At 52.2% G+C, this 24,921-nt stretch overlaps 2 protein-coding genes and 1 long non-coding RNA gene across 8 annotated transcripts in view; 2 read left to right on the forward strand and 1 right to left on the reverse strand.

Moving 5' to 3' along the window:
- DHCR7 (7-dehydrocholesterol reductase) lies at positions 1-14,014 on the reverse strand. 2 transcript variants are annotated; one of them, XM_063693301.1, is made up of 9 exons: positions 13,854-14,014; positions 13,174-13,298; positions 10,451-10,554; positions 9,591-9,813; positions 7,865-7,955; positions 6,829-7,042; positions 4,480-4,684; positions 3,413-3,544; positions 1-1,563 (listed from the first exon to the last, which is right to left on the reverse strand). In XM_063693301.1, the coding sequence occupies exons 3-9, from the start codon at positions 10,546-10,548 to the stop codon at positions 1,516-1,518; spliced, it is 1,011 nt and encodes a 336-aa protein (XP_063549371.1). In that variant the 5' UTR covers positions 10,549-10,554; positions 13,174-13,298; positions 13,854-14,014; the 3' UTR covers positions 1-1,515. The 2 variants fall into 2 exon arrangements, with proteins under 2 accessions (XP_063549371.1, XP_004051756.1); XM_004051708.5 differs by having other exon boundaries at positions 1-1,430; positions 13,854-13,980.
- Positions 13,986-17,748, forward strand: LOC109028896 (uncharacterized). The gene is made up of 2 exons (XR_002007900.3): positions 13,986-14,449; positions 17,263-17,748. It is a non-coding gene; the product is annotated as an uncharacterized lncRNA (long non-coding RNA).
- Positions 17,749-18,681: 933 nt separating this feature from the next.
- The window catches only part of NADSYN1 (NAD synthetase 1), a 69,890-nt gene continuing 63,650 nt past the window's right edge, over positions 18,682-24,921 (forward strand). For 3 of the 5 annotated variants that reach the window (XR_008669997.2, XM_055356643.2, XM_031016301.3), the window contains exons 1-3: positions 18,764-18,971; positions 20,690-20,750; positions 23,994-24,110. Coding sequence is in view for 4 of the 5 variants with exons in the window: in XM_055356643.2 (XP_055212618.2) it covers positions 18,887-18,971; positions 20,690-20,750; positions 23,994-24,110 (263 nt within the window). In the remaining variant the exon portion in view is untranslated. Of the gene's footprint in view, positions 18,972-20,689; positions 20,751-23,993; positions 24,111-24,921 lie in introns of all 5 variants that reach the window. The other 2 variants (XM_055356642.2, XM_063693302.1) reach the window with 1 other exon arrangement.

Here is a 24,921-nt window from a genome sequence, read left to right on the forward strand (position 1 = left end):
TTATTTGAACAGGGGAAGTTTAATATAAAGATGAACTCTACTCGGAGCATAGAGTTTAAAAAGAGTTCTACACAACACCCTAGGGATGAGGGAGAATGCCTCAGGTAAGAAAGCATGGAAAAGGAGGTGCCCTCCCGAGGCTGGGACTGAGACCTCCTCGCTGGAGAAGGTGTGGGAGTCCCCTGAGGGTGAAGTTCCCCAGGTTGCTCGAGCCAGAGTCTGCACAGTCACAGGGCAAGCAGAAAACTCTTTCGAGAGGGTGGGCGCTCACAGGGAATTGGGAAGCAGAGCCCACTTGCCTACACCTGAAAGGCCACAGCTGGTGCTGGGACCTCTCTGAGGTCTGCAGACTCCAGGCAGAGCACCCCTGGCACCTGTGCAGCAGGAGCAGGAAGGAAACGACATGAAAGCCCCTTTCTCCCCCGTGTCCCAGTTCAACACCGTGCACGCTACCAGGGAGAAACGGCACAAGGGCCCCACCCACGACTGCAGAGCAGGCAGGGGAGGGGGGATCTGGAGCTGAAAGGCAATACATGGATAACGCGCACACCCCACTCCCACTTTTATTTCGCACGAGTAAATGCAGCCTAATGACAGGGCGTGGGAAGACCTCCTGCTCATCAGTGTGGGCAGAGTGTAGCGTGGCCTGGGCTCCTAATACAGGTAATTTGTCTCCAAAGGACTAGTAAAGGTGACCGGGTCATCCTCCTGCCCCAGGGACACTGATTAGAGAAAATCCGTCTGTGCTGGCAATATGGCAGTGCTGGACACTCGGAATTACCTTGAAGGCAAAAGCAAGGAACAGAGCGTGATTAGGTACTGGACACCTGGCAAGTGCTGGGCTCTCTCCAGTTTACAGATGAGGAAACTGAGGCTCCTCGAGTTAGAGCTGGGATGCCAGCCCCCATGGACCTGGCAGAACATGCTCTTGACAGCCCCACAGGGCTTCTCCCTAGGGTGTGCCCTTAGAAGACTCCAGGCAGCAGGCGGTAAGGCACCGCGGCGGTGTAGCGCTCCCAGTCCTGGCCGTACTTGCTGGCGCAGCGGTGCTCGTCCCGGAGGCAGCGGTGGGTCAGCAGGATGGCCATGTAGATGATGTAGAAGTAGGGCAGCAGGTGGCTGCCGCCGCAGGCCAGGCAGTAGGCCAGGCTGCCCATCAGGTCGCCGACGTAGTTGAAGTGGCGGGCCACGCCCCAGAAGCCGGACACCAGCAGCTTGCTGTGGTGCCTCTGCCCGTCGGCGGATGTGTAGGAGCACTCAATGACCTTGGGCTTCCTGCCCCAGATGAGGCAGCGCCCATCCGTGCGGCGGAACAGGTCCTTCTGGTGGTTGGCCACCCGGAAGATGTAGTAGCCCACCAGGCCCAGCAGCAGGACGCCCACGGCGTGCGGGGTGGACAGCTGCACGGGGTGGTACACCAAGTACAGACCCTGGGGGGTGAGGGGGAAGGGGTCAAGCGGTGCTTTGCCCAGGGAGAGGACAGGAGTGTGGGCTCGGGGGCCCAGCGGCCTGGGGTCAAACCCAGCTCTGCCTCTGACACATGCCTTGCCTCCGTGTTCTCTTCTGTGAATAAAAGCACCAACCTTGAGGGCTGCTGTGGTCATTAAATGAGTAACTCTACCTGCCTTCTACCTGTCTGTGTGTGTATGTGTGTGTGTATATATACCCCCTATATATATGACATATGGCATAAACATCAAATATGTAACAGTATTAAAAATATAATCTGAATTTAATATTGTGATGGTCAATTTAATGTGTCCACTTGGCCAGGCCACTGTTCCCAGATATTTGGTCAAACACTAGTTGTAAAGGCATTTTTCAGATGAGGTTCATATGTTAATCAGTCAACCAGGCAGAGTGGATGACCCTTCACAATGGGGGTGGGCCTCATCCAATCAGTTGACAGCTTTAAGAGACAGAAGACCCACCTTCCCCAAAGAAGAGGGAATCTGCTAAAAAGTGGCCTTCTGGCCATGCACAGTGGCTCACACGTGTAATCCCAGCACTTTGGGAGGCCAAGGCGGGCGGATCACGAGATCAGGAGTTTGAGACCAGCCTGACTAACATGGTGAAACCCCATCTCTACTAAAAATACAAAAATTAGCTGGGCGTGGTGGCATGCACCTGTAATCCCAGCTACTCGGGAGGCTGAGGCAGGAAAATCACTTGAACCCAGGAGGTGGAGGTTGCAGTGAGCCAAGATCACACCACTGCACTCTAGCCTGTGCGACAGAGCGAGACTCCGTCTCAAAAAAAAAAAAAAAAAAAAAAAAAAAGTGGCCTTCTATTTAAGCACAGCATCAACTCTTCCCTGGGGCTCCAGGCTGCCTGAAGATCTTGGACTTGTCACCCTTCAATCACATGAGTTGAAAAATACATCTCTTTCTTACACGTATACCCTCCACCCCTCTATTGATTCTGCTTCTTGGGAGAAGCCTAATATATAGTATAAAAAATGTACATCTCGAGACACACACAGAGGCTAAAGCAAGTAAGAGCTATTATATAGTGGGACCTATTGCTACGTTTTCACACCCTTGGAAAATGGAGTTTATAAAACCAGGGAACCAGCAGACCTGCAGCCAGCCAGGTGGAGAAATGGGGCCGGGTGGGCCATGCGGGGGGCTCCAAGGACCTGGTGTGAGCATGGGGCCAGCTGGGGCTCTGCACCCTCCACCTGGTACTGGCCCCCTCTGCTGTGAGAATCCTGGTTTTCCAGGACACCCACACCTCCATCCCACAGGACTGGCTGTCACAGGTGATGCCTGGCCTGTCACATCCTGAATAGGTGACAGCCTCTCCATGTTGGTTCTCTCCACTTGGGCAGAGCCTCTTGGGGCAGGCCACCCCATCGTGCTGCTAAGCAAGTGCCCTGGGGTGAGTTATTTCTGTCCCCAGGGGGCTCGTTGCTCTTGAAATGGGCAGGTGGCATCTGGTCAAGCAGCCACCTTACCTGGGAGCAAAGCACTCTCCCCAAATCAGAGCAGGGCTGCTCTCGTTGAGCTGGGAGGGGAGTGGGGGGCTTGATGCCAATGACAAGGCCACTTGCTGTCCCCTACTGTCCTGGAACTCCCAGGGCAGCCCTGCCCCAGTGCCCAGCACATCCTAGGAGGCAGGAATGAAGAGGACCCCTGCTGCCAGAGCCCGCACTGACCCACCTCCACCTCCACTGCCCCATCCAGCCCTGAGCCAGCATCTGCCCTACTTTGCAGATGTTAGGGACATACTCAAGGCCACCTCCCTGGCGGCTGGCCCAAGCTGGCTGAGCTGGCTAATACACGAGGCCTTCCCTTCTTCCTAGAAACAGGGGGCAGCTTTGGTGCCCCCAAGGACAGACGCTTCTGCAAGGAGAAAGCTTAGCATGTGTCTGCCAAATGCCCCGCTGGGCCAGCTCTGCCCACCTCCTCACCTGCAGCGTGTAAAGGTAAGGCAGCCAGACACAGTCGCCCCAGCCCAGGTACCACCCAAAGTGGTCATGGCAGATGTCAATGGTCTTCAGGTACCAGGTTTCGTTCCAGAAGAAGTCAATCACGTAGATGGCCTGCAAGACAGAAGCAGCTGCTGACCACCCCCGGCCCTCCTGGGGCCCCCATGGACCTCGGGGAAATCACACTCCACGCGGATGCAGCAGGGGGTGCTTGGGAGCTGCTCAGCAACTTCCTCAATGCTGGGGCTGTTCCTTCCCTGCAGCTGGGGCTGTTCCTGCCTGGGTCATGGGCAGGGGTAAGAGCGTCCTTGTCCTCAGAACCACCCCGAGCCCATGGCCCTGGCATCTCTCCCAGCCCAGGTTCTCAGGGCTTGCAATGGCGCGTGCCAAGGGGAAGGGATACATTCATCCCATCCAGGTCAACCTCCTGCCCGAGCAACATCCACAGCTCCTGACAGGCCTCCCTCACCCTCTCGGGTTCTCCTAGCCAGCTCCCGCTGGCTCTCTGGGTGACGCTTCCGAACGCACCTGATCGCTGCCACCCTGCACCCCACCTCAGCACACACTTTCTGGGTCTTGCTGCTTTTAAGATAAAGAGGAAGACTTCCATGAGGCCTCCAGCCTCACCTGGCTCTGAGCTCCTGAACGCTCTCTGCTCAGGATGCGGGACGTTTCTGAGTGTCCAAGACTTGCCACCCTCTCTCCCTACAGGGGGTTCCTGGAGCATGCACTCTTGCCCCCACTCTACCAGGTTAACTCCCACACACCCCCAGATTCTACCCAGGTGTAATCCCCAAGGGAGACCTTCCTGGACCACGCCTGGCTGCGTAGAACCTGCCTCCTCCCCTCCCAGGGCTGGCAGAGACAGGCACCCAAGGATGGCTTCCTTCACCAAGTGCTCGCCGGCCGCTTCCTGGTGACACCTGGGGAGGGCAGCTGACTCTCTTTTACAAGCAGTATATTAAGGTTATGGGAATACGCTCTGGCTTGCGGGTTTCCCCAGAGCCTGCTGGCATCGGCGTTTCACCCTCTCCAGCCATGACAGGCACCTGCAGGACGTTGACCAGGACCATGGCATTGGTCACATGACCGTGGAGCTCCCGCTGCTTCGCTGCGAAGGACAGGTTGATGAGGGTCCAGGCGACGATCCCGGGGCGCCCATTGAAGAACAGCTTGAAGTCAAACCACTTCCCGATCCGAGGGTTAAACTCGACGCCCATCATGTAGTTGTAAAAGAAATTGCCTGTGAATTTGCTTGAAAATATAAATAAAAGATACATTTAGTGGATGAGCATATCTCACAAGATGAAGCCACCTTGCTTAGAGAGAGCCCAGCACTGGCCCAGGGTCCTAAAGGGTAACATGAGACGGCGCAGGCAGAGGCTGGCCATGAGCCGCTGGGACCCCCATGGCTGGAATGCTTGTCGGCTGGTTCCTGGCACCCTCATTCACTTTGCTTTGCATTCAGCTTCTGCTCAGCAGAGACTTCCTTAGGCAGAAGCCCAGGGGCACCTGCTCTGCACCTGGGAAGGGTGGGAGACCGGCCCTGGGCTGGTACCTGGGTTTCTCTCTACCCTTTTCCAGATGCCCTTGACGCATGGCACAGGTGAGCTGAAGAACTGGCTTGATTGCACTGAGATTACGTTCTGGGGCCCAAGCACGCGGTTTGAAGCCGACGCAGGGCACGTGGGCCCTCATGGGTGAGTGACATTGTAAATCACGCCAATGTAGAGAATGACAAATGCACCCTGGGCCTGGCTTCCAGCATGTGCAGGACAAGTTCTTTGACCAGTTACCTGAATCCCCCAATCCCCGGAGGGCCAGAGCGTCAGCCGAGATAACCCCTGTGGAGACCCTGACTAGGTCTAGCTGGCTGAGGACACACAGCAATTTCTGTGTTAACCAGAAAATCCTATTTTCATGTCCAGTTCCCTCAGGTAGGGTAAGTAGAAAGAAGCAAAACACACAAAGTCTACATGATTATAAGGTGGTGAGGATGATTTCCAGGAGCCATTGAAGGCCAGCCTCATTATCTGATAACACACAAGCTACAAAGTGTCATCCTCCAGAAACATTTCCCAAGAGCCTAGGTGTAAACCACACTGTGGTTTTTTGGATCCCCCAAACTGAACTGGAAGTCCCACTGCCTACAACTGTCCACAAGAGAACCCCACCAAACATTGGTTTATGATGGATGGATGGATAGATAAGAGGGTGAGTGGGTGGAAGGATGGATGAATGGGATGGGGAGAGGAGCAGGTGGATGGATATATGATAGGCAGGGTTGAGCTGGGGTGCAGGGTGGCAGGGATCAGGTGTGTTCAGAAGCATCACCCAGGGAGCCAGAGGGAGCAGGCTAGAGGGCCTGAGAGGGTAAGGGAGGCCGGTCAGGAGCTGTGGACATTGCTCAGGCAGGAGGTTGACCTGGATGGGATGATGCATTCCTTCCCCTCGGCACATGCCATTATAGGCCCTGATAGAGTGGATGGATGGGTAAATGGATGGATGACGGGCAGGTGGATGGGTGGGTGGCTAGACGTGTAGGTGGGTGGGTAGGTGGATAGGTGGATGGACAAATGGATGACGGGTGGGTAGACAGACGGGGTGGAGGGTGGATGGGCAGGTGGATGAGATGGATGATGGACGGGTGGGTGGGTAGGTGGATGGATGGGGAGATGGGCAGGTGGATGGGTGTGTGGCTAGATGTGTAGGTGGGTGGGTAGGTGGATGGGCAGATGGATGAATGGGTGATGGGAGGGTAGATGGATGGATGATGGGTGGGTGGGTGTGGGTGATGGATAGGTGGATGGATGATGCATTGGTGGGTGGGTGAATGGGATGGGGCGATGGGTAGGTGGATGATGGGTGAGTAGGTAGATGAATGGGTAGGGGGGTGGATGGGTGGGTGGGGAGATGGGCAGGTGAATGGATGAGTGGACAGAGATGAGTGGCTCACCACTGTCCAGCCATGGGAATGGGTACAAGCCAGCAGGGCTCTCCTGGGAAGCTGTTACATTAAAGCCACAGGGACAATAAGACTCTTCACTAAGGTTGTTTTGGGCCTCACCAGCTTATCCAAAGAAAGAGGCAATGGGCTGCCTGTGCCCCAAGCCAGAAGTTTTTCCTGGCTTCCCTACCCCCACGCCAGCCCTAAAGGCAATGACTTGGCCACCACAGCTGACCTGGCTATCTTCAGCTGCATTCTTGCCAAGGCTGGAGAAGCCACCAAACATTCAGAAAGGATGTTCCCCAGGGTGAATCAAGTTCCATCCCCCTCCTCCTCTTCCACGGATTCTCAGTGCTCAGGGCTTTACAACCACCTGCCCCAGGCAGCAAGAAAGGCCAGGGGTGAAGTTTCCACTTTCTACATCAGGCTGGACCCACTGCTAAGAACATACCAGTCTCTGGTGCTGGTGGGGAAGAAGTAGCCCTTGACCATGGCGAAGGTGGAGACAGCATAGCCAAGGATGTTGGCGCACCACAGCAGTGGGATCCAGTTGTCAAAGATGATGGTGGGCGAGAACCAGGACAGGAGATGAGCGTTTGCAAACCAGAGCAGGTGTGTGAGGAGCCAGGCTTGCAGGCCGTTGATCTGATACTTGTTCACAACCCCTGCAGATGAAGGATTCAGAAATGAAGGCGCTTTCCCAACCTGCAGTGAGGAGCTTGGCTGGGCTGAAGCATGCCTGGCGGGGGCCCTGGTCACTTTCTGGGCCTCTGCTGCTGCGGACCCTCATCCGGGGCCCCAGGAACCATCTCTGAGGCCCCTATATCCTTGGCCAAGGAACTACCTGCTCCTAGGAAGAGGGAGAGGAGGCTGAGTCCATCCTTTGGTTCTGCATCTCGTTAACTGGCCATAGGCTGAGTGACAGGTGCACAGTCTGACAGGGAGGTCAGGGCTGAGGGGCAGAAGCAAGTGAGGATGCCCCTGTGGTATTCCTGGCCCCCTCTGTAATTGTTGGGGAGCGGCTCAGCCCATCCAGCCCCCAGAACAGGGAGTTTCTGGGAGCAGAGTTGGGATGCGGTTCCAGTCTCCACCCACGTGAGAGGCACAAAGCCAGGCTCCTCATGGGTTCTCAATCATGGCAAGGAACGAACAGACAAGGTCTCCCATGGACAGCCCCAAGGAATTGTGGTCTCTGCATGGTGGTCTCTGCAGGAAGCTCCATGGGCAGAGTGCATCCCCTGCTATGGGGCTGGGAAGGATCTGGGCCATCCATTCCCTCCTTACCCAGGAAAGTGATTTCTAACCTGGGTGTGGGATGGCCCCAGCTGCCCTCAAGGGTTTTGAGGCCTGGTGCTGTGAAAAATCCAAGCAAAATGGATTTCTATCCTATGACAAGTCTTAGGGACAAAGCAGCGCTGGGGAGGACTGGCCCCTGAGAGAAAGGGATGAGAACGGGAGCGTGGGGAGGGTGGAAGGGAGGAGGCTACCTGCAGGAGTCACGGCCCCCTCCTGGATGCCTCCTACGTAGCCGGGTAGAAACTTATGGCAGAAGTCAGGGAGAGACGTGTACAGAAGCACCTGAAACACACAAGCAGCCTGATCACCCCCCGGCCTGGAGGGCATCTGCAAAGGGGGATGCATACCAGGAACATGAGAATCACAATCATAGTCTTTTTCTTCCTGAAGCACTTATGGCTCCTGGAAGCTCAAACTGCTGGGCTGTGGGTTTTGAAGTGGGTTCTGAGACAATAAACTCATCAACCAGGGAAGGTGCCAATGCGTTCTCCCCCAGGGCTCCATTCGCCCCTCAGGAGAGTGCACAGGTCCCTCCCAGTCACCTTTTTAAAATGGAGAATCCCACAAAATTCACCTTTTTTATATATATATAAATCTATCTTTGAGATGAGGTCTTGTTCTACCACCCAGGCCGGAGTGCAGTGGTGCAATCATAGCTCACTGCAGTGTTGTCCTCCTGAGCTCAAGTGATCCTTCCACCTCAGCCTCCCAAGTAGCTGGGATTACAGGTGTGCACCACCACACCCGGCTAAAATTCACCCTTTTAAAGTGCACAATTCAGCGGCATTTAGCACATTTACATGGTTGGTTGTACACCTATCACCGCTAATTCCAGAACTTTTCATCACCACAGAAGAAAATGTTCCAATCTACGGTCACTCTGAATTCCCTGTCCCTGCCGCCCCTGGCTGCCACTGAGCTTTCTGCCTCTGTGGATTTGCCTGTACTGGGTATTGCATATAAAGGGAACTACACAGTATGCGGCCGCTGCGACTGGCTTCTCTCACTCAGCAGTGTCTTCAAGGGTCTTCCACCTAGGGGCATCAGAGCTTCATTCCCTTCCGCTGCCAAATAGTGTCCCACGGTGGGCACAGTGTTCTGTTCTGTGGGTCCATTCATCTACTGATGGACGGGGGGTGTTCCTGCTTTATGGCTATTTGTGATTCACACTGCCCCTGTCATTTTTCACTCAAAGGGACCAAGAGATCTGAACTGAGAAGTATTCTGGAGCCCAGAAGCTTGGACCCTGGGGAGAAACAGCTAACCATGATCTGAGCCTTCCTCCCGCCCAGGAAGGAAAACCCAGGCCTGTCTCTTTCTAGCACCGTTTCCCTGGAAACCTTTTCCTGGGTTCAGGCAATCAGCACCACCCATGTGTGCACCAGGTTTACAACAACCCCTTCCTGGAACTCCCTCTGGACTGGGAGGCCAGTGGGGACACCATGGAGCTGAGGACGTCCTGGACCTGCCTCGACTGCCTGTGGGGAAACACGGCCCTGGTTTCTCTGAGTGGCATCTCATGACTGAGAGCGTCCCTTTAGGGACTGAGATGCTCCTTTCCAGACCTGGTGCAAGGCATGACTCCTGCTGACTATGGGGCTTCCTCAGGATAGCACTGCCCTCCCACGGGGTTTTGCTCCTATCCTCAGCTTGTCCCTGCAGAGCTGGGCGTGCCCAGAAACTGCATGCAGGCATGCCGTGAAGGTGTATTGAACGCTGATGTGACAGGTGCCTCCTGCCTTACAGCTGAGGATGAATCTGAACATGCTAGAGTCCAGGGAATGCCCTGCTGGGTCCCGGGAACCCAGATGTCAACCTGAGCCAGGATCCATGTCCCAGACAAATGGAAGGACTACCCCAGCAGGGGGGCACGCTCCCCACCTGCTGTGTCCCAACCCCAGGGCAGGGGCTGCTGACCTGGAAGGTGACCCACAAGGTATAGAGCTGGGCGGCTTTCCTCGTTATAGGCGGAGTCTTGGCCCAGATGTCCCAGAGCCGAGCATGTCCGGTGACGATGTCCACCACGGGGCCGGTCAGGGCGCAGCTGTACTGGTCACACGCCATGATGAAGTAGTAGACGATGAAGGGGGCGAACAGCAGTAGAAAGATGACGCTCGCCAGTGAAAACCAGTCCACCTCCCTGCGAGGACGGATGCAGGCAGTCACACTGGGGCCCATCCGCCCTGGGCCTCACCAGGACCCTAAGAGGCTCTATGTGGGAGACCTGTTGCTGAAACCCACCAGCACCCCATGACAGATGGCATTAGCTCCTAGCATGGGCCCTCCTTGCGGCCAGGGAAGCCACTCAACATGCCTGCTCTACTGTAGTTGATTAACTGGTGGCACTATCTGTGGCCCCCATGGAAAGCCCAGAGCTCAGAATATCAGTGCAGGTAGGTCTTTCACAACCACCAAGGCCAGTGGTTTCCCCAGTTCCAGGTTGGAGAGGATACTCACCCCACACGAAGTCCCCATGGCTCTATGGCGAAACGGGAGCTGTGACAATAGGTCATACCCCAGGATGGTGGGAAGGCCCCAGCTGCCCTTTAAGCCTTTATCTTTTTTTCTAAGTTGTTGACTGACCATGATTTCTAGTTTCTTTTTCTAATTCCTTATTTTATAAAGTGGAAAACTGTTTACCTTTCATTAGTCTTGACAAAAAAAAAAATCTTTTTTAAATAGGTCCTTCATTCCTTTGGGTCCATACAATTCCAAAGGCTGGAAAGCTCTGAGACCACACTTTACTTTCTAGCTGGGAGAACAGGCAAGATCCTTACCAGGCACGGCCCCACTGCCCTTGAGATGCGGTTCTGTCATTGGTGACGCCATCTAGACTCTTAGCTTTGGGAATGTTGGGTTGCGATTTTGCAGCCATTGGGCCCTGCAAGAAGGAGAACCTTGCTTACATTATCCCTCAAATAACAGACACCACCTTTCCCTGTTGCATCCACCACTGCTCCTGGGCCTGGCAGGGCTGGCCTCCTGTGCACATCTTCCTGGTACCTCGTTCCTGACAGCAGATTCCAGGCAGGGAAGAGATCATCTTGCCTTAGACTCTCTTCCTTGGACCCTGCAATCACCTCCCACGTGACCTTGCTACGGCTGCTCTTGCTAGTCTCAGTTCATTCTCTAAACATGGCAGAATGCCCCTCCTTCTTACAGCACAAGCTGGCTCCTTCCTCCCTCCTACACACCACTCTCCCCTATTCTCCCTTGGCTCCAGGAACACAGGGGTCTTCACTCATCCTTGAACACAGTTTAAATCATCTGTGGCACTGACTTCCTCTGCTTAGAGCACGTTTGCAGGTGTCCTTGTTCAGGGCTCATGTAAAATGTCCCCTCCTGGGGAGATCTTCCCTCTCAGCCAATCTGAAGCAGCTGCTCCCCAGCTTCCCTGCCAAGGCCCTCCACTGGGTACTTCATTTTCTTAGTAACTCTCCCCATCACCTAGAAGTATTCATTTGTGTGTGTGTATTATCTGTCTCCCCTCACTAGAATGTAAGCTTCCCAAGGGCAGGAATTGTGTGTCCTCTTCATTGTTCTACTACCAGGGCCTAGAACAGTGGCCCATATAGGACCCTCAATAATCACCCTTCAAAAAAGGGGAAGAGAACACAGAATGCCTCTAGGTACCCACAGCTGCTCTACATGGTTATAATTTGGGGGAAGCAGTGACAACCCCACTTCCAGAACAAGTTCATAACTGTGAAGCTTTAAAATATCTGAGATTTTTTAAAAGATGCTCTTGAAAGCTTTTAGAGAAAAAATAGGAGTAAAAATCACAGTAGGCTTAGATTTCTCAACAGCAAGCTGGATTCTAGAAGACAGTGATGAAAAACTTCAAAATTTTGAGGAAAACTTTTTGCAACCATTCTACTCCTATGTGAACTATTACTCAAGGACAACAACATAGGATCCAGGAAACTGGAGACCCAAGAGAGCTGCTGAAGCAATGTCCACAAAAGGGCAGGGGCAAGTCCCAAGAGGACAGCTATGCAGCAGGACTAACCAGAAACCAGTCCACATTGGTACAAGATGAATGGCTAGGAAAGAGAGGAAATGAAAATGATGAATTTTGTTGCATCTGAATGTGTAGGAAAATTGTTGATATGTGTGACAGCTCGGTTAGAGCATCCAGAAAAAAATGAATGAGAGAAACCTTACCAAATGAAAAAAAAAAAAAAAAGGAAGGCAACTGTTAACTCCAGGAAAAATAAAAAGTCATATAAGGAAGGAAAAAAAGAAACCAAGCCATTATTATAGGACCTTACTTGGCTCAACAGTGAATAATGGTAATTTTGTCATAACAATGTATACTCTGACTGTTGACTGACTATTGTATGCACAGAAGGGAATTTGCAAAGTTAGGGGTACTAAAAGGAAATTACTTAGAAACAAGTAGGTACAAACAACAACACAAAAGTAGCTGAAAGAATGAAAAGTGTTTGCTGCTGGCAAGCAAGACTGTCGGATGTGGGATGTGGTAGAGACTATTTCTTCTGAAGCCTTTTAACACTGATTTTTAAAAAAATGTGTGCATGAATTATTTTAATAAAAATTCACACACATTTAAAAAATTTCAACAATGAAAGACATTTTCCTTATGCAGTGTGAGAACTTCATTCAATTTACACAAGTTAGTTTATGCAGTTCCTATGATGTACAAAACAGGATGAAGGGTTCTTGATGGGAAGAGACCGTGTCTCTCTACAGCCCCAAATACTGAATACAGAGCCTGGCCAGTGCCAGTCACTCTCCTTGTATCTGTAAAATCAAAGTGGATGAAAGAAAACTACTTCTGAGAAAAGCTGACACGCTAGTGAGTCTGATCTCAAGATCACAGCCGCCTGGACAAGCCGGCTTGCTTTAGACAGTTCCTCTCCCCCAGGCTCTCATCAAGGTAAGATACAAGCTTAGTTTCTTCCCAGCCAAAACTTACCAGCTCAGTGCCCCCACTCCCTCCGATCCCTAGTTCCCACACTGACTGGTGTTAATCCAGACCACCCACATGCACACTTGCCTTACAGGAAGGCTAAGTAGAATGGGGTGGCATTCGTCTTGCCCCAAGCCATGGATAAGCTACAAGGGGACAATGCCTGGTACCAACATTATCAATTATGTGAAATACTGGGAAATTGCAAAAGGGTCAGGGGATGTGTAACCTCAGAATTAAAGTGTGAAAAAGCCACTGGGAGAATGTTGTCAAAAGGGATTAAAACAAGACCTAAAAAGTACTTTTAGCTTATTACAGAGTTCATTCACCCAGGAGTCAGCTCTTTAGTCACAAGCATTGAGTTGTGCAATAAACATCTAAGTAACATCCTTCCCAATCGATGGCTGGGAACAGACAAAGGGGAGGTGCCCTGGTATGTTGTATTTTACTCATAAGAGGCACAGACAGTCGTTGGCACTCGAGAGCTGGTGGACCAGTCTGTCTGTACTTTCAACGCTGTGAAGCCATAGCCTGCGCCCACGATGCAGGGCACTGAGATACACTTACCTCCAGCCTCTTGCCATATAGTTTCACAGCAGAAGGGAACTTTTCCTTCTTGAACCGGCCCCGTAAAAGTTTCTAGACACCTGAGCTCCAAATGCCTGCTTGATCCTTCTCAACCGGCTAAAGCCCTGCAAGGAACACGAAAATGAGTAAGACCGCAGGCAGCTGACATTTCAGGAGAGGGCAGACGCTCAAGGCCCACAGTTGGAGTCAAGCAAGAGGCACAAGGTCCAGTGCTCAGGGCTTCAACAGCCGCATGTCAGGGAGGACGGCGGACAAGCCAGTCCCATCGCAGAGCTGCTGTGCCTGGCTCAGCACTGACAAAGAGGGAGGCGAACAACAGGTGGGGCAGGAGAAAGCGCCGCCGCGGAGCGCGGCACGGGGCCAGGAGCCGACCCCGGAGCCAGGCAGCCTTCGCCCGGGGGAGCTCCAGACGGTGCGGGGACAGAGCATCCCTCAGGGGCCGGCTCGTGGGGGAGGGGGACTATCCACGCCTCCGCCCCGCCTCCCCGGAGCCCCAGCGGCCCCTCGCCTGTGAGCTGGACCCTCTCCCCACCTGCGCGCACGCCCCCTACCCCTGACCCCACCCTCGCCCTGTGAGTGGGCACCTGCTCACCTGGGCAAGCGCCCCCCACTGCGCACACCTTCCCCTGGCCTCACCTGCGCACACCTTGGCCACTCACCTGCGCACACCTCGGCCCCTCACCTGCGCCCACCTTCCCCTGGCCTCGCCTGCGCGCGCTGCTCCACGCCGCCTACCCTCTAGCCAGGGGTCGCAGTCACCCGCAGGGCAGGGGTGCCCGCCCCCGGATGATGTCAGCGATTGCCTGCCAATCGGAGGCGGACCCTGCACGCCCGGCGGCTCCGCGCCCCGTGATTGGCCGAGGAGCCTGAGCTGACTCCGGGCCCACCGCGCCCGCCACTCGGCAGCGGCCGGACTCGAGATTGACGGCCCAGGCCCCGCCCTGCCGCCCCACCGGCCCGCCCCGGCCCTAGTGGGTGGGCGCAGCCTCTGGCGCTTCTTCGGGATCCCAGCTGACCAGCTGGGGGTGGGGCGTGGCGGAGTGGCCACGTGGGCCGCGCGGAGAACGCGCCAGGCTCATCACCTGGATCATCGTGCCTCAGTTTCCCCCTCAGCAAATGGGGCTTCAGCGGCTCGCGACGCACATTGATGGAGCGTATGTCCAGGCGCCGGTGCACCGCAAGGGGCAAAACAGACACAGTCCTTGGTCCTAGGGCTCACGTCCCGGGGCGAAGAGGATCCTCCATAAACGATCAGGTAAACACATGGGTGTCAGGGAAGGCTCGCCGCTGGGAGACCGCCAAAGTGACCCGAGATGGAGTCTGGGTGGCCTGCTTATTAGGGGGGCACACCTGTGCGAGGACGGGAGGGGAGGGAGCAGCAGGACTGGGCAAAGGGAGAAGCTGAGCCACAGTGCGAGCCGGACGCACGGGCCACGTTGCGAGGGCATGACCTGGGGCGAGGCAGCCCTGGAGGAGGGGGCAGCTGAAGGTGTCTGCTGACCCCACGCCCAACAGCTCGGGTAACAGGCCTTATTTACTGGCAGAGCGATCTGGTTGCCACGTCTCTGTGGCCCTCAGAGAGACACCATGTTTTCTTTTTTCCCTGCACCTTTTTGTTTTGAAAAATGTTCAGCATACAAACAAGTTGAACGTAAAGTGAGCACGCAGATTCCTAGGTTCAGCAGGGGTGAGCAGGTGGCCACGTTTCATTTCTCTCCCTCTCTGTTTATATATGTGTATTTTTCTTTTTTCCTCCCCACTCAGCCCCCACCATTAGCTGCAGATACCGTGATACCCCCCTCCCAAATACTTCGGTATCCAACTCCTTAAGAACAAGAACCTCCTATATTACCAAAATACAATGACCACATCAGTTCAATGCTGTTATCTATTCTCCATCTCCGGTTTCCCTCGGTTGTCCCAATAATGCCCTTTACAGCCCTTTTGTTATTGTTGTTTTGTTTTGCTTTTTTGAGACGGGGGTCTCTGTCACACAGGCTGGAGTGTAGTGGCAGGATCGCAGCTCACTGCAGCCTTGAACTGCTGGGCTCAAGCGATTCTCTTCCCTCACCCTCCTGAGTAGCTGGGACTACAGGAGCACATCACCACAGGCTATTTTTTTTTTTTTTTGGTAGAGATGAGTTGGGGGGGGGCGGTCTCACTATGTTCCCCAAGCTGGTCTCGAACTCCTGGGCTCAAGCGATCCACCCACCTTGGCCTCCTACAGTGCTGGGACTACAGGTGTGAAGCTCTGCCCTACAGCCCTTTTTTAAACCCCAGGATCTAATCAGGGAGCCACACTGTGCATTCAGGCTATGCACTTTTTTTGGCAGGATAATATACTACATAGAGCATGTTTTATCTTGTCAGAAGGCTGTCAACCTGAAATAACCAAACGGGTCAGAATTTAGCTTAAAGAGAGTTTATTTAAGTGTATAAAGTTTGAGGACAGGCTGCCTGGGAAGCACAGATTTTAAAGAATGGAAATCAGTATTTTGAACTGTAGATGTTTGGGATCATTTATGTGGACAAATTTTAGGGAAGTTTAACAGAATTTTAACATCTTTTTATGCATAAAGTTATAATCTGACCAGTTGAGATGGTCTTTTTTAGGGGGAAGGTATATTTAACATTTTACACTGAAGATGTAGGCGTCTGGTCTAAGTACAGGATAATAAGAGACAATCTATAATAAAGATCAGTAATTAAAAGGAGAGCAGGCCTGGTCTGTGGTCTCTCCTAGTCATTTATAAAACATGAATGATAAAGAAAAACAGCCTATAATCTAAAAGACAAAATTACAAACATGCTATGTGACCCAGTTTCTAGGACTTAACTTCCCTCTTGACATAATAAATTTATTTATTTTTATTTATTTATTTAAAGACAGGATCTTGCTCTGTTGCCCAAGTTGACCTAATAAATTTCAAGAGTCCTAAAATTTTCTTTTTTAAAACAACATATCACTGTGCCCCATGATTGATAGTGGGGCTCCGTGGTTTCTGCCAGAAGTCTCCATTTTTCCTTTTGTTATTAATGAGTAATTGGTGCCGTGATACTTTGAGACTGTAAATATGCTGTTCCCAAATGACTTTTCACCCAGTGAACTAGCATTTAATGAGGACTCCTGCCTGAATCCCTTATTTCTTGGGACAAAGTGTTAATTTTCTAATTTTATCATTCCCTCAACATTTATTAATAAATTATTTATTAGCAAGCATTCTTCTGTAGGGATTTCCTCTTTGATTTATTTTTTATCAGTATGCCCTAATGGATTTAGCTGACTGAGTTATGATCCTTACTGTGTTGTCCTGTATTTGGCTAACGGGAGCCCCTTCAAATTGGCTTCTTTTTTCAAATGACATGTCCGTACCATCCTTTGAGTACTTACTTATTTTCTGGGACAACCAGATGTTCAAGGATCCTCCCCTTCTCTGCCCAGGCCTGGCATCAGCCATTGTTGGCAGGAGATAATTTGAGCAGATCGTGTGGATTTCAGAAGCATGAAAACTACTGTGAGGATTAAATAAGTTAGCATGTACAACATTCTGGTGCTTTTGTGGAGTTTCCAAATTGTCATGAACAAGCATTACTTTATAGGCAGGAAAAAAAGTGATCCAAAATGTGAAAACGGGTATATGTACATAAGGTAAAAATAAAATCCTAAGCCCCCCATTGACCAAAGGGACCTTCTCCTGACCAAGGGGCCACCAGAAAAACCTCAACACTGAATTCCCAGACATGATGGGATGGGAGGTCAGACGCGCCTGGTAATAGCCCCGTTTCAGAGTTTGGACACCACAACTGGCCAGCATTCATGTTAAAACAGAGATCGTAAGACTGACAGAACGGACTCTGTGGCAATAAGATACCAAATTACAAACAGGACCCAAAGCCATGCTAGGCGAGGGTAAGTCAGGCACCCCACACTTAGAGAATAAACTATATTCTAAGAGCCACAAGGCTTCCTGTTTCTCTATTAGCCAAACACACACTAGCCTTGGGATAGGGAATATTAAAACAATTGCAGCTCCACTAGGTGCCGACTAACTGACTCTGTTTCACCAGCCATAACAGCTGTGATTGGACAAGAGACTGATTTCAGTGACTTTCTCCTGATAAGAGACCACCGACCATCTCACCACGCCGACCAGCTGACCACGCCGACCAGCTGACCCGTTAATAGAGAGAGATGATGCACCTGCATGCCTTTGTGTCCTGAAAAGATCTTTTGCCATAAAGGCCCTAATTGTTAAGATGTGTAAATGTTAAGTCTCCACCCCAAAGTGAACATGGGTCATATATTACATGCTTTGCTCAATAAGAGGGCGTGTGTCAGGACCACCTTCATGAATATTCATAGCTCCTCCTGTTACCTGTTGAATATGTATGTTTAGCCAATCTTTTCAGCATAGCGCTCCTGCCCCAACCCCTCCTCCTTGGACGTGCCTGTCTCTGGCCTTGGCTGGAGACAGATTCCCAGCCTCAGACAGATGGCCGCCACCTTGCAGGCTACGACCTTTTACAAGAAATAAAGCCTTCTCTTTTTCCAAATTTGTAAATTGTGTGTTTTTAAACTAACATGAACGACAGAAGGAAGGATGGCCTCTTCAAGCAAGGATGGTGAGGCAGTTATTTATATGGGGGAAAAATGGATTCTACCGTGGGTGGACTAAAGAGAAAATGTGAAAAAATAAAAAGTGAGAAACCGCTGGTAGTGAATCGGTGCAGGCGCCCTGGAGAAGAGACTTGGCAATATTTAGTAAAGTCAAACAGCGCGAACCCTACTACTCTGCAAAGCTGCTGCAGGAACTGGCGGAACGAGGCCACGAAGGAAACCTTGCCGGAAAGGAAATTGCAGCAGTGCCTGTGTGCGTGCGTCTGTTGGCAAAACGCTGCTAATAACGTCAATGCCCATCCGCTATTGAATAAACCTGCTTTACTGCCACTATGGAATACCAAACTGCAGAAAAATAATTAAAAGAACGTATCCATATTACAGGGGAAAAAATCAAGTTGCAGAAACACATTCAAGTGCAGTTCCTGTAGTTTCAGAAAAGGCAAACAGTGCGCTACCTGAGCTACTTACACACGTGGTACAGGAGTGAAAGGGGCAGGAGAGGGTTCCCAAGAATTCAGCGCCATCCGCCCAGGGAGGCGGGATTCCCAGCACGGAGAATCGATTGCTATCGTCTGCTGTCCCGCGGGCACGATGGAGCGCTCCTACCGTACTCTCCACTTTTGGTGTATTTGGAACGTTTCATGCCGTATTAAAATAAAACATGGCTAAGCTGGATGTGGGGTGGCGGTGTGGGATAAAATGGAGGGGTGCTGCAGCTGGGCGGTGAGCCCCCTGCATCTGTGCACCTGAACGGGTTTGCCCGCAAGGGCCGGGGCGGGGCCGGGGCCTGGGACGTGGGTGGAGCCGGGGCGGGGGCGGGGCCCTTCGCGGTGCCGTGAACTCTGCGGCCACCTCGCTGCGCAGGCGCGGTCGTGAGCTCCTCAGACGGGGCGGGGCGATCCGTAGGCAGGGCCTGACGCCGCAGTTCTCCTTGGCCGGAGCCTCAACGGATGGGCGGGGAGGGGGCGGGGCCGGGCAACCCGGAAGGTCCGGCGCCTCAGCTGCCCACCTCGCTGGGACCCTGGTCTTGCTGTCCCCCGCTGGCCTCCTGCCCAAGCGACTGCGGCCAGGATGGGCCGGAAGGTGACCGTGGCCACCTGCGCACTCAACCAGTGGGCCCTGGACTTCGAGGGCAATTTGCAAAGAATTTTAAAGAGTGAGTCTGGGGCGGCGGGGGCACCGGTTTGGGGTGGCGCACGGGCACCGTGGCTGGGCCCAGGCTTGCCCGTGGCGTGCTCACAGCCTTGCCCTGGGAAACTCGCGGCCCTGGGCATGGGATCAGGTGAGATAATGGGCAATGACCCCGCCAGTGGTACGTGCTCAGGTCCTCGTCGGGAAGTGAGTGTTTATAGTTCCCGGGGACGAGCGATATACAAGGCACGGTTAAGAAAAGTCTGGCGGTTTGGGCGGGAGGCCTGGGGATGGACCCGTGTTCTGATATCTCTGGGGTCCCGTGGCTGGGACTGAGCTGCCCATTCTCGGAGATATCTAAGTTGGACAGAATGGCTGCCCACTGGCGGGGATGGTGTGCAGAGACCAGAGATTGATGGTCTCTGGTCCCCGTGGGCCTTCCTGGTGGGAGAAGGCGTCCCAGAAAGGGAAGTAGAAAAAGACGCCTGTCATCCCAGCATTTTGGGGGGGCGGGGGGGGGGGTGGAAGTCACCTGAGGTCAGGAGTTCAAGACCAGCCTGGCCAACATGGTGAAACACCGTCTCTACTAAAAATACAAAAATCAGCCGGGCGTGGTGGCCTCGAAGATAGGGTGTGGTTGTTGAAAGGTCACCATCTAATTTTCGTTCATATGGACGCACCGTGGAGGATGAAAAGTTAAACTATTACACCTGCACCTAAATGGGCAAGCCTGCAGGTGTAGTCAGGTTGCAGCTTGTCTTGCACTGGTCTGCTGACTGCAAGAGGCTTTGCCAAGAACAATAGAAACAGAATGTTTCAAGAGATGGCATCTAATCAGTATGTGCCCTGGATTATTATTATGATTATTATTATTTGACATGGACTGTCACTCTGTTGCCCTGGCTGGAGTGCAGTGGTGTCATCTTGGCTCACTGCAGTCTGTGCCTCCTGGGCTCAAGCGATTCTCCTGCCTCAGCCTCCTGAGTAGCTGGGATTACAGGCGTCTGCCACCATGCATGGCCAATTTCTGTATTTTTAGTAGAGACGAGGTTTCACCATGTTGGCCAGGCTGGCCTCGAACTCCTGACCTCAAGTGATCCACCTGCCTTGGCCTCCCAAAGTGCTGGGATTCCAGGCATGAGCCACCACAGCCAGTGGTTTTTTATTTTTTTATTTTAATATCAACCTGCTTTCACCTCATTTGCTCAGAGCAAATCTAGTTGGACTGAAGAAGGCTTGGTGGCCAAAACTAAGTTTCCACTCTGCCAGCCTCTCCTCCCTAGGTGCTTGTTGGAAGCTGCTGCCCAAGACCAGTAAGCCGATGGTGCCTGACAGTGGCACCACTGCTGGATCGTAATCCTCCAAGTCCTTTTTCCTCTAGATGGTGTTGGGCATTTCCTTGTTAATAAACTACCAGGGTCTGACTTCTTCCTCTTCCTCCGCCTCCTCCATGGTGCTAAGGGTCAGACCTGCAAGCCCTCCCTGTTTCTCATTTCCTGCAGATATAAGCAGGTATATGCAAGTATAAGCAGGTGCAGGCGTACTCATGTGTATACAGGTGTATGCTGCCCTCTGCTGCCAGGCTGTCAACAGGAAGCCTGACTGCATCCTGTCTGGGAAGGCACAGAGCGTTTTTGTTTGTTGTTTGTTTTTATCCTACCTACTGCAGCAGGTTGTTTCATCTGTCTTTGAGTGTATAGGTGCTGAAATTGCTCCATTTTCTTTTTCTGTCTGTACTTATAGGTATTGAAATTGCCAAAAACAGAGGAGCAAGATACAGGCTTGGACCAGAGCTGGAAATATGGTGAGAACAGACACAGACACCCTGGGGTCGTCAGCTAGCGATACCAGCATCAGTTTTCCCCAGCTGAGAAGGCAAGGAAGGAGCAGGGACAGTTCTGAGAGCTGTGGACACGCCACACCTGCTGTTGGGCCTGGTTAATGCCATTGAACACCTGAGCAAGGGCAGGCCCAGGGAGGCTGAATAAGTCTAGATTCCCATGTTGAGTAATTAAAAGAACTGACTTTTACCAGATGAAGGCCAATTTCAAAGTTGGGCTGCTTCTGTTACCACTGCCCTTTTGCTGTGGTCTGAATGTTTGCGTCCCCACAAAATTCATATGTTGAAACCTAACCCCCAGATGATGGAATTAAGAGATGAGGCCTTTGGCAGGTGATTGGGTCATGAGGGCATGAGAGTGGAGCCTTCATGAATGGGATTAGTGCTCTTACAAGAGAGGCCCAAAGGAGCTTGTTGGCCCCTTCTACCATGTGAGGACACAGAGAAGGAGACAACCAGTCCTCACCAGATACCAAATCTGCCAGCACCTTGATCGTGGGCTTCCCAGCCTCCAGAGCTGTGAGCAATACATTTCTGCTGTTTATTAATTACCCAGTCCAAGGTGTTTTGTTATAGTAGCCTGAAGGACCAAGACATATTCCCAAGTTTTCATTCCGTGATCTCAGAATCTTTCCACAAGCAAGCGTAGGTTATCGTTTCTTATATGCCTTTTTGTAAAAATCAGGAAAACTGATTGCTTATTTCCCTTCTTGTCCCTTCAAAAAAAAAAAAAAAAAAAAACAATGAGTAGCCACATTGTAAGTCTCTTGTAAGCGATAGTCCTTTCTCATTTTGGATGTCAGCTGCCATCTGTGCTCTGCTAGTTTCCCATTGGTCTTTAGGCCTCTTACCCGTTGTGGAATCTGGAAGTCCCTCTTCAGTGTTTGTCCCCTGCCTTAGTGTGTGTTCTTGCTTCTGGACTTAGAGTAAGCAGGAACTGTCTTCTCTTAGGAGGTTTTGTGTGAGTCCAGAGGCATCTTTCTCTAAGTCCTTCCAAGTTCCTTTCCTTCATTAGGTTGATTTCTCTCCTTAGAATACCACCTTCAAATAGGGCTGTTTCTCCCATAATATCCAAGAATGTTTACTTTGTTCTTTAATTTGTCTTCATTTGATTGATTCTTTAAGAAATTCTTCACCTAAGTGCCAAGGGCTCTAGGGTTCTGGTCTGTCTGATATCACAAAGCTTCGACCCTCTCTTGGCCCCGTGGCCGGATCTTCTCCTGGGCTGGACTCAAGGCCTGATCGTCTTGTGAGCCTGACCTCTCCTGGGCTGGTCCGGGAGCCTGATCCTCATGTCCTGTCTGCTGCTTGCCCTGGAGGAGCTGCAGTGGTGACAGCCCAGTCCCCCTGGCCTGATGTTGCCCAGATGCTTAGCGTTTACGTCTTCTTTTCTTTCTTCATCCTAGTCTCTCTCTTCTATAAAAGTTACATCCACCTCTCTCTTTCCTCCAAATATGGACCTGTTTCATTTTAAAAGTGGGAGGATGTCTAACTAAAGGCCCCTGGGATGGAATATTTGCATCCAGCAGGGACAGGGGCCCAGCTGAGCAGGTCTCCACGTAGCTTACAACCTGCTGAGCAGGCTCCTATGAAATATTCCAACAACTTACAGAGAGGAAACCGAGGCAGGAGAGGAGGGACATCACTTCACTGAGCACACCGCCTCTTGTTCTTACTGGTTAGAGGTCCAGCACCTGATACACAGGGAGGGCCCAGTGGCCCTAGAGCAGGCTGACTCATGGACCAGAGACCCTCTCACCTAGAAAAGTCAGCGGTTTCCTTTGAGCCGGTGCTGGAAGCTTTGGAAAGGGAAGGCTACCACCCAAATGGCCCCAGGACCAGCTCCTGCTGCTGACTCGCTGAAGGGGTGAGAGGCCTCTGGTCGCTGGATGCCATGCAGCGGGACGTCTGGTGTTATAACGTTATTTGGTTTCACATGTGGGCCAGGACGCCAACAGGGCATGAAAACCCATGAAACGGATCCATTGGAGGAGAAAGGACATCTCAGAACTCCATTCCCTACTGGGACATCTCCTGGATGCCTTTTCTATCTGAGAACTGGGCTTTTCCTCTTAGCAGAGCCAAGGCAGAGAGCAATGCTTTCCCAGATACTGAAAGTCACAATTGCTGGTTTTGGGGTTTATGCAGGTGTGTGCGAGGTTTGCTGGGCATTTGAAGTGTGCCTTCCAGGCTGACGTGTAGTAGAAAGGAGAACTTCTTGAAGAGTTATAAGTGTTCTACAAATACTCTATATTTTATTATGGGAACCCCAATACTAAGAAACCCAGCCTTTGCATTTAATGACACCACAGATTATTGAATTAATTCCTGTGGCTGCCGAAACAGATAGAAACAAACTAGAGGCTTAAAGCAACAGAAATGTATTCTCTCACGGTTCAGGAAGCTGGAAGTCCAAAATCAGGATGGCAGCAGGGTCTGGCTCCCTCCGAAGGCTCTTGGGGAGGGTCCCTCGTGCCTTTCCCAGCTCCTGGTGGTTCCAGGTGCTCCTTGGCTTGTGGCCTCATTGCTCCCATCTCTGCCTCCGTCCTCATGTTGCCTCCTGTTCTCCCTGTCTCTCCTTTCTCTTACAAGGACACTTGTCATTGGATTTAGGCCCCCCTGCAAAAGCCAGGGTGATCTCATCTTGGGATACTTAATTTAGTTACATCAGCAGACTCTTCTTCTAAAATAAGGTCACCTTCGCAGGTTTCTAAGGTGGGGTGTGGACGGACCTTTTTGGGGTTCATCATTCAGCTGACTACAAGCATCTGTAGCAAGAAACACAGGGGCAGCTTTGTGGGTGGTTTTTCTGAATGGTTATTAGTGATCTTCTTTGCCAAAGAATGGATTTCTGTGGGTCCAGCTTTGTTTCTTTGAGGTTCTTCTCTTGTAGATCAGTGTCGTTTGGGCCACATTAACAGTTACAAGGAAACCCAAGGGCGGGCACTTCCTGATAGAGAGAGAGTTTTTGTAGTAACTTAAAACTCAGAGAGAGGAGCAGGGGCCGTGCTCTTCGCTTTCAGTACGGCACATCTGGCTGTGGCACTGGGTCTTATGCTGGCTGCTCATTGGAATCACCTGGAAGGCTTTGAGAAAACACCTGAGCCCCGGCCCCCAGACATGTTCAGACTGGACTGGCCCACAGGCCCTGCCCCTCCCCGCTCACCTGAGTTGTTTCTGGAGCTCACCTTCTCACTGTCTCTGCAGCGGCTACGGATGTTGGGATCATTATTACGAGTCGGACACCCTCTTGCACTCGTTTCAAGTCCTAGCGGCCCTTCTGGAGTCTCCCGTCACTCAGGACATCATCTGCGACGTGGGGATGTAAGTGCCAGTGTGAGTGTGGAAGGGCAAACCTGGGACAAAGGCAAGCTCAAGGGCGTGACCCACCCAACCAGCCTCCATCCAGGGTGTGGAACATCCATGTGTCCAGGGATATGAAAGGTCTTATGCTTGAAAAGTGGGTTTTGTTCCTATCTCAGCCCCGTAAGCCACCTCATTTCCCCTGCAAGGAGGGAGCTCCTGAAAGCAGGATGTGTCAGTTCTTCCAGAAAGTCCTGTGCACACATCAGCAGACTCTGCACAAAGGGGAATGCAGCATTCACCCCACCCCGTGCAGAGAGCTTGACTCACATCACAGGGAGCCCTGGGGCTCGTTCCATGTCCACATGTTGCCACACGGTTCCCATGTCCTAGGCTGCATATGTGTAGCTCCATGAGGAAGGCCTCTGCATGCTCCATGCTGGTGTCTGTGCTGTACCCTGCATCGCCGGTCCCTATGGAGGCCTCTGCACACGCTGTGCTGGTGTCTGTGCCGTACCCTGCATAGCCGGTCCCTATGGAGGCCTCTGCACACGCTGTGCTGGTGTCTGTGCCGTACCCTGCATAGCCGGTCCCTATGGAGGCCTCTGCACACGCTGTGCTGGTGTCTGTGCTGTACCCTGCATAGCCGGTCCCTATGGAGGCCTCTGCACACGCTGTGCTGGTGTCTGTGCTGTACCCTGCATAGCCGATCCCTATGGAGGCCTCTGCACGCGCTGTGCTGGTGTCTGTGCTGTACCCTGCATAGCCGGTCCCTGTGGAGGCCTTTGTATGTGCTGTGCTGGTGTCTGTGTGGTCCCTGCATAGCCGCCCC

This window comes from Gorilla gorilla, chromosome 9 (genome assembly GCF_029281585.2).
Source record: "Gorilla gorilla gorilla isolate KB3781 chromosome 9, NHGRI_mGorGor1-v2.1_pri, whole genome shotgun sequence".
Lineage (NCBI taxonomy): Eukaryota > Metazoa > Chordata > Mammalia > Primates > Hominidae > Gorilla > Gorilla gorilla.

Bases quoted from the DNA above. Each gene is read 5' to 3' on its own strand.
- DHCR7 (XM_004051708.5), bottom strand. From the start codon at position 10,548: ATGGCTGCAAAATCGCAACCCAACATTCCCAAAGCTAAGAGTCTAGAT. The intron at 9,814-10,450 runs GTAAGGATCTTG...CCGTCCTCGCAG, and splicing joins GGGCAGTGGGGCCGTGCCTG to GGAGGTGGACTGGTTTTCAC. The intron at 3,545-4,479 runs GTGCCTGTCATG...TCTGTCTTGCAG, and splicing joins TCCTGGTCAACGTCCTGCAG to GCCATCTACGTGATTGACTT.